The 8,335-nt window shown below is 39.6% G+C and overlaps 1 protein-coding gene across 2 annotated transcripts; it reads right to left on the minus strand.

Moving 5' to 3' along the window:
* Positions 1–1,697: 1,697 nt before the first annotated feature.
* On the minus strand, positions 1,698–8,008 carry SRP19 (signal recognition particle 19). 2 transcript variants are annotated; one of them, XM_036849059.1, is made up of 5 exons: positions 7,783–8,008; positions 7,037–7,112; positions 4,653–4,724; positions 4,447–4,558; positions 1,698–2,243 (listed from the first exon to the last, which is right to left on the minus strand). In XM_036849059.1, the coding sequence occupies exons 1-5, from the start codon at positions 7,821–7,823 to the stop codon at positions 2,110–2,112; spliced, it is 435 nt and encodes a 144-aa protein (XP_036704954.1). In that variant the 5' UTR covers positions 7,824–8,008; the 3' UTR covers positions 1,698–2,109. The 2 variants fall into 2 exon arrangements, with proteins under 2 accessions (XP_036704954.1, XP_036704955.1); XM_036849060.1 differs by lacking the exon at positions 7,037–7,112 and having other exon boundaries at positions 2,189–2,243; positions 7,783–7,909.
* Between the last annotated feature and the right edge of the window lie 327 nt (positions 8,009–8,335).

Consider the following 8,335-nt stretch of genomic DNA (forward strand, 5'->3'; position numbering starts at 1 on the left):
AAAGTTGGCCAGGAGGGATTTTGAGAAATCTTTGGCTTTCCTTTTAAGGGGGGGACAGATGTGGAACTCTGATACAATGTCGGGTCTGGTATCAGCCCTTTTACAAGCTTGCGACAACTGTAAGGATGTTATTAGAAACATGCCATGGATAGTGGAGTAGAAAGGTATGAGGGCATCACTGAGCAACCTAACCAACACCTATAATAACCTTTGGGTTTCATGTTATTTGAAAAAATTTAATTCCTGCTTAAGTCCCTCATTGTTTTGTTACACAGCCAAACACATTCCTAAGTGATACACTTCCCCAAAGAGGGCTTCTCTGAATCATGTTTTGCACCCCTGTATTTATTTGTAAGTCTGATATATAAACTGCTGTACTATTATGTTCACTATAAAACGTATTAACAACAGAAGTCATTAGAGAGAAAAAAACCTAAGTAGCAATTCTAATACTTCTTCCTGCATACCAATGGATCATCTCATACAGCCTGGATGTGTAACCCCTTTTAAAGCTCTGAAAGTCTGGCTTCGTTTATTCTGTAATCACTTGGAATTGTTTGATATCAAGCAATGAAAACTTAAAGAAATGGGGATTTAAAGAAGGACATAAGGGAGCTCATAAGATTCACAGAAGAGCTATACCAGGCCTCAGGAAGACAGGAATCAGGATAGCTCAAATTTGTAAACAATTCCCATCACCATCTGTACTTGTGTTTCTACTCCAGATTTAAAATTCGTGAGAAATAATCCACTGGCCTGGCTTGGATCATATCCTGTGGTCAGGATGCAGTCCTGTAATTAACTGCCCTTCCAGAAGCATATGGAGTCAGGGAAGGCAGTTCCCCAAGAGATGATCAGTAGACAAAAACATATGGCTGGATAAGGAGTCTCTTAAATTTTATACAAAATCACCACTTTTAGAACAGTGCTTTGGAATAAAGTCAGAATCACCAATCCAATTTAGTTTCTTGAAAAACTGTTTATGTCAAGGTGCTAAAGCATAGGTAATTTTAGAACTCCAATTAAAATAATATTCTTAAGTCTACACAATAAGCAAATCTAAAGCTTAAACTCCAGGACTTTCCACATGCCAACAAACTAGTAATTGATTAAACAATTCAATTACAATAATTGAGTAGAAGAATATATCCACAGAGTGAAGTCAGAAAGAGAAAAACAAATATCATATATTAATGCATATATGTGGAATCTAGAAAAATGGTATAGATGATCTTATATGCAAAGCAGAAAGAGAGACACAGACATAGAGATCAAACATAGGGATACCATGAGGGAACGGGGGGGTGGGATGAACTGGGAGATTGGGACTGACATATATACACTACTATGTGTAAAACAGATAACTAATGAGAACCTACTGTATAGCACAGGGAACTCTACTTGGTGCTCTGTGGAGACCTAAATGGGAAGGAAATCCAAAAATGAGGGGATATATGTATATGTACGGCTGATTCACTTTGCTGTGCAGCAGAAACTGACACAGTAGTGTAAAGCAACTATACTCCAAGTAAAAAAAAAAAAAAGAATATGATCTACAGACTGCCTGTTCATAGACCTCCAAAAGGATTTAACCACTTTCTTCTGGTTTTAGGCTCACACTACGCTTCCACTCCCCGTTTTATCCTCTTTATCTCCTCTACTGGCATTAATTAGTTCGTAAGCAAAAGCTACAAAAGTCAGTTTGAAATTTTATTTCATTAACTTAAAAGATGAACAAAATGTGTACTTCAAATCTCATTAAACTCATTTATCTGAAACACGTTTACACAGAGGACAAACAGATATAGGATTTCAAGTAACTTATGGTAGAGTCCACTGTCCATTTAAAAATATGATTCTTTCTTTCACAAAAATTCTGCATTAAAAGGCAAAAAGAAAAAATTTCTTTTATACTGCCTAAGAGCTGGATGCATACTTCTTATGTAAATTTATTTCATTGTCAACTCTGATGCTGAAGCTGGGAGGCACAAATGTTCATAGTTCAGTTAAATGATGCAAACAGAAAGCTTCTGTTTCTCTCAGATACAAATGAGAAACCTCCATTCATGTCTCTTACAGTAGTACCACATCCTTGATTCTCATACCAGGTCACTTCTTCTTCTTTCCTTTCCCTTTTTTACTTCCCTCTCCTTGCTGAAGACTTTGGTCACCACCTCCTGTTTTTTGAGTCCTTGTTTTCAGTTTAGGTATCATTTCTGCAGCATACAACATTACTGACTTACCTAGGAACAAGAAGTTAGGCTTAGTGTATAATCTGAGAAATAAGACATAAAAGGTTGCTAACTTGAAAATCATAAAGTTTAAGAAATCATCACCACATCAAGAAAATAAGAATTTAAAAAGAAAAAATCAAATGACCATGAAGACAATGATTTGCTCAAGTGGGGACCTTTCCTGGAGAAAACGTATTAAGAACAATGCTGAAATATTTAAATGAACAAAATAAAAATTTTGATCTTGGTCCTAGGAATTGACTTGAAGATCAAAGGAAAATATATCTAAACATAACAAGCTGGAAACAGTCAGGATATCATTGTAACTTAAGCTAGGAAGCACAAGCCCTCTCAGTCTTACAACAAAAACCCATGTCATTAAGCTACAAAATATGTTACTTACATGTCCAAATGATCTATGCATACATGCACCCCTGCTCTGGGCACCAACCACCTCCTCTAGCTCCAGTAGCTGCTTTCAACACACCCCGCTGCTCAGCTTTGTTCTTTTTACTTTCTTACTATTTTCTTACTGGAAACAGGAAGCAACATCTTTTCAACTGTAATTTTTACTTCTATGTTATTAACTAGTCAAAGCAAAAGGTTGATGGTTTTTGTTTTGGTTTTTTTGTCTTTTGACTTGTAAGAAGTAGTGTAGGAAGATGCCAAAGAAAAGAAAAAATACACTGAATATACTACCTGTCATTCCCGAGTCAGACCCTTAAGTTTCTAGAAATATCTACCAATCCTGACAGGTTTTGGTAGATACTAATAACCAAATAATTATGTTAGAATAATAACCAGTTATTTTAATTCAATTAAAAACAATTCAGTTGTCACTTTGGGGTTATTGTGTCAAGAAAAAAATTAACAGCTCCATTTAAAAAACCTAGAACATATTTTTTACAAATAAAAAATTCAGAAAAGTAAAGAATTACATGTAAATAAATACTCATCTTCCCAATACACCGAGTTAATATATTGGAATACTGAAGTATGTTTTGTTTGGTTCTCGTTGTTTTTTAAGAAATAAAACACTAGAACTAATGCTACAATCTACTCTGACCATCACACCCCTGACCACACTCCTCACCCCCTACTCGCCATTAGGTTAACTAGTACCTTGAGACTTGGTGTTTTCTTCCAGTCCATTTCAAAAGTGTTTATATATATGTCAATAAACAATACTGCATATACATCAATCAATAAACAGTAATATTTTATATTTAAATGTATACCTAAGTGGCACCACACTATGCATATCTCTTGTGTTTTTCACTCAATATGGCTTTTTATTTTTAATTTTTAAAATTATTTATTTATTTTGGCCACCCCGCGCAGCTTGTGCGATCTTAGTTCCCTGACTGGGGATTGAACCCCGGGCCCCTGGCAGTGAGAGCACAGAGTCCTAACCACTGGACCGCCAGGGAATTCCCTCAATATGGCTTTTTATTTTTTTATTTAATAAATTTATTTATTTTATTTATTTTTTGGCAGCGTTGGGTCTTAGTTACTGTGCGCGGGCTTTCTCTAGTTGCAGTTAGCGGGAGCTACTCTTTGTTGCGGTGCGTGGGCGTCTCATTGCGGTGGCTTCTCTTGTTGCGGAGCACGGGCTCTAGGCACGCGGGCTTCAGTAGTTGTGGCACGTGGGCTCAGTAGTTGTAGCTCACGGGCTGTGGAGCACAGGCTCAGTAGTTGTGGTGCACGGGCTTAGCTGCTCCACGGCATGTGGGATCTTCCCGGACCAGGGCTCGAACCCATGTCCCCTGCATTGGCAGGCAGGTTCTTAACCACTGCGCCACCAGGGAAGCCCTCAATATGGCTTCTTAAATTTACTGATAGAAATGAATAACAGACCTCAAGGGTCTCTAGGATCTGAAATAGCAGTAATGTATGACCATTTAATAATTTCACATTCTTAACCTGGGAACAATGATGGGACTTCCAGAGGTTTATAAAATGTTCATGCAACAATTTTTTTTTTTTTTGGAGAAATGATTAGTAGGTTTCATCACATTCTCAAAGGTCCTTAACTTAAAAGAAGTTAAAAGCATTGTTTACCTCTCTGCATCAGCAGTAGCCCTTTTTCTAAATTAATCTATAGAATGCAAATTATGTTTTTGACCTGTCAAAAGGTCAGTTTTAGAACATTTTTGGCAGTGTAGAGGAGTAACCTATCCCAAACTTAATTCATTCATTAAAAAAAGCTTACGTGATGGGAACTGTACAAGACAGAGGCTGCCATCTTCCTGTTTGAGCTGCACCCGGACTCTGCCCCTGTACTGAAGATCACGATTCCATTCTCTAGAGTACATTTTATTTTTCTAACATAAAGAAATAAATAAAAACAGGCTTTAAGAAAGTTATTATGTCAATGAGATGAGTATGGAAAATAGTGAACAAAGAACCATATCATACCTCAAGAAATACATTAAGTCCAACTGCTGAGCATACATCTTGGATCTCTGTAGCTGTAGGATTTTCAACAGCCTGAAAAGTTAAAAACAAAAACACTAAATAGCTCAGCTTTAAGTGGATATTGCTACATTGTTGTATAAATCATTTCAAATACTATGATCAAAACACATACCAAAATCCTAGGTTTCTTTTTTTTTTTTAACTAGGTACAGTTGTTTCAATTGTAATTTTTAAATTCCTGGGACTCACACTGATTCATACTTGTGTATCCACCTCCCTTCCAAGAGAACATAAACTTCACAGGGTTAATACTGGTTAAACAACTATTACAGATGCAACCATTTCCTCCCTCCCTCCTTTCTTTCTTTCTGTCTGTCTGTATTTACTCTTTGGTTTCCATACTCAGCAAATTATAAGGTATAACAACAGTATTCAGGATAGACAAAGCTTAGTATGGGTAATGGAGATTCCACTGCTTAATGAGGAGCAGTGTTTGTTCTTATCACCAAGTACCCTTTCTGGCTCCTCCAGAAGCCCTCAGAATTCTGTAGTCATTAATGGTACATTTTGATGGACACATCTGTCTATTAAATAAATATATGCTAGGAACTGTCTTTGCCACAAGGGTCTTTTTTTCAAGAAGTCTACATAATACAGATGCAACCACTTTAGAAAACTGTTTGGCAGCATCTACTAAAGTTAAATATATGCATTTTTTATGGCCATGCAATTCCACTGCTATAGGTATGTATTGGGGAAAAATACAAAATAGACATCTCAAGAATGTTCACAGTAGCACTATTTTTAATAGCCCCAAACTAGAAACAACCCAACTATCCATCAATAGTAGGCTGGACTGTGGTATATACACACAATGCAGTACTACAGAGCAGTGGCTTTCAGCAAGGTAATTTTGCCCCCTGACATTCAGCAATGCTAGGAGACATTTTTGATCATCACAACTAGGGTGGGGTAGGGCACTGGCTTCCGGTGGGTAGAAGCCAAGGATGCCGCTAAACCCCCCACAGCACAGCACAGCACAGCCTCTGCAACCATGAATCATCTGGCTCAAAACGCCGGTGGTGCTGCTGTCGGGAAACCCTACAACAGAGCAATGAGATTCAACAAACTACACTCACAAGTGCAGGGTATAAGCACTCGTAAGCTGAAACGTCATAAGCTTCATGTTCATTGAAATCAGACAGACATAAAAGTACATAGCGTGTAATGCCACTGAAACAAAATAAGAAACAAGCAACAGTAATCTATGGTATCGGAAGTCAGGGCAGGGGTCATCCTTTGTAGTGAGTGTATGTGGAGGGAACAGAGACTGGGAAGGGACATAAAGGAATCTTCCTGAGTGCTGGTAACGTGTTCTTTTTAAAATCTGGGTGCCTGGTTACCCATGCGTACTCATTTTATGAAATTTAATCAAAATAAACACAAGATTTACGTATGTTTACGTATGTATGCTATAAATCAATAAAGCTAAAAACAATTCAATCATTCTCCAAATTATCCTGAGAGCTTGCTTCCAGAGGCCTCTGTCAATGTGGCTTGATGTTAGGCATTACTCTGAATCAGTGCTTTGGCGTCTTCTCTTTTACCCTGTAGCAGCAAAGTAGACTTTCCTCTACACACTTAAGCAGTAAAATGAGAGATATTAAATAACACAAAAATAATGTATTGCTTCAGGCCAAGTTCCTTAAATCCATCATCAGATTACAAAATGTAAATTAATCTTTAAAAAAAATAGACTATAACATTAATTTTGAAAATGAAAAGCTACAAAGACCCCCTTCACTTGGCACTAGGCACTTTCTAAACTTAAGCCACCAGGCCAACTAAGAACTCGGGTTTTTCTACTGAAACAGCACAAGGGAGAAATCATCTCTTTTAAAACTATAAACACCTACTTTTAAAAAGTATTAATTTTAAAGTAACTTTACCCCTCTCAAAAAGAAGACGATGACGATGATAACGGACATAAAACTGTAAAACTCAACATATCTGAATTTTCTGCAAGTCTTGTTTAAAAACTCAGCTGCATTCTGCATATCGTATTGTACAATGCCATAATTTTGGTTTCCTTTATTAAGGGAAAGAGTGTCATAACCTTAAGTTTAAAAAAACAAAAACGTGCAAACCCTACAACGCTCCACCCCCAACTTCCTTCAAACACAGGCTCATGAAGAACCACTTAAAAAATTCTTTCAGTTATGAATCAGTGCCCTCCTGCATCACCATTATTAACGAAAGCACCCCAATTGTTGGCTGCCGTTCTCCTCATGCCCCAAACAATGGAGTAAAGTAAAAGAAGCCTTTGTGGCCCTGACAATACAACCTCCCCAGGCCCTCAAAGACAGAAGTAACAGCCCGCTTACCTTACTTACGGGGATTCGCCGCCCCTCCGCTATGGTCTTCTTGTTATTTAAATAAGCAGGATAGATACAAATGAACCTGCCACAGGAAAAGCCCAGCTGGTATCACTAGAGAAATATTTCCAAAAATTCATTCATTCTTTCTTTCATCATCATCATCATCATCAGGATTGCCGGTACACCTATACTATTATGTGCTTAACTTTTTTTCTTTAAACTGCCTCCCCTCTACTTAAAAAGCGAACTTTAACTTACTATCTTAGATGGAAAAAAAACATCACTTGCTAGAGGGAGGGAGGGAGGGAGGAAGGAAGGAAGGAAGCAGCGCCGTAACTGTTCAGTTAGATGCAGGTGCCTGTCAAAAGCTTCTGAGGGCGGGGCCTGCTCTCTCATATAGGAACTACGGAGTCAGAGGTATTAAAGGCTTGAAAGAACTCAAACGAGCCTTTCCGAACATACCAACAACTGAAAGAACAGATTTTTCACACTGTGATTACTTAACGTCATGTCCACGTAGCACCCAAAGTCCTCTGTCTCACGTACAGGTAAACACTGAGCTAGGTTAAGTGGGATCTAGGGACCTGCGAACAGCCCTGGCGCAGCCGGCCTCAGGGAGGAACGGACGCCGGAGGACAGGCCCGGAGCCCGGGGCTGGGGCTGAGCTCCCCCGGCGAGCCTTCCTCAGGGCTGGGGAAGGCTGCGCAACACCCGCGGGCTCGCCGCAAGCCCCGTCCTCTCTCCGGACTCACCTGTCCTGGTCGGCCGGGGACCGCGCAGCGGCACAAGCCATCTTCACCCAGCCCCCAGGCCAAACCTGCAGGGAAAAACCCGGCCTCAATTCAGCTCGGAGATTTCCCAGACAACCCCATTTCCGGCGGAAGTCCTACCCACCGAAGCGCCTATGCGTCCGCCGCTTTTCACCGTCGGTTTGTTCCAGCACCTGTCGCTCGGCGTCAGGATCTCTAGTTTCTGACGTGGCGTCGAAACCTCTCGCGAGGGGGTCCACGAACGCTACTAATTCCTTCGCTTCTCAAGATCTCGCCAAAACCAGCCCTTGGGGCGCTTGCTCTGTCAGTAAGATTGGCTTAAGCGTTTACGCGCTTTCTTGACCAATTTCACATTGCGTTTGGATGGTGCTAACTTCTCTCGTCCTTAGAGTAGGGCTCCACACCACGGGTGATCTGTGAGTTCCGAGCAAGTTAGAGTAGGCAAGAAAATACCCTTTATGTTTAATCTTTAACCGCTCCTGGGCCCTGCAGCTTGCTTTCAACTTGGCAAAAATGGAACTAGCAAAATTACTTG

The sequence above is a fragment of the Balaenoptera musculus genome, chromosome 3 (genome assembly GCF_009873245.2).
Source record: "Balaenoptera musculus isolate JJ_BM4_2016_0621 chromosome 3, mBalMus1.pri.v3, whole genome shotgun sequence".
NCBI classification, from domain to species: domain Eukaryota; kingdom Metazoa; phylum Chordata; class Mammalia; order Artiodactyla; family Balaenopteridae; genus Balaenoptera; species Balaenoptera musculus.

Bases quoted from the DNA above. Each gene is read 5' to 3' on its own strand.
- SRP19 (XM_036849059.1), bottom strand. From the start codon at position 7,823: ATGGCTTGTGCCGCTGCGCGGTCCCCGGCCGACCAGGACAG. The intron at 4,559-4,652 runs GTATGATATGGT...TCTTTATGTTAG, and splicing joins GACTTAATGTATTTCTTGAG to AAAAATAAAATGTACTCTAG. The intron at 2,244-4,446 runs GTAAGCTTTTTT...TCTTGTTCCTAG, and splicing joins TCTTGTACAGTTCCCATCAC to GTAAGTCAGTAATGTTGTAT.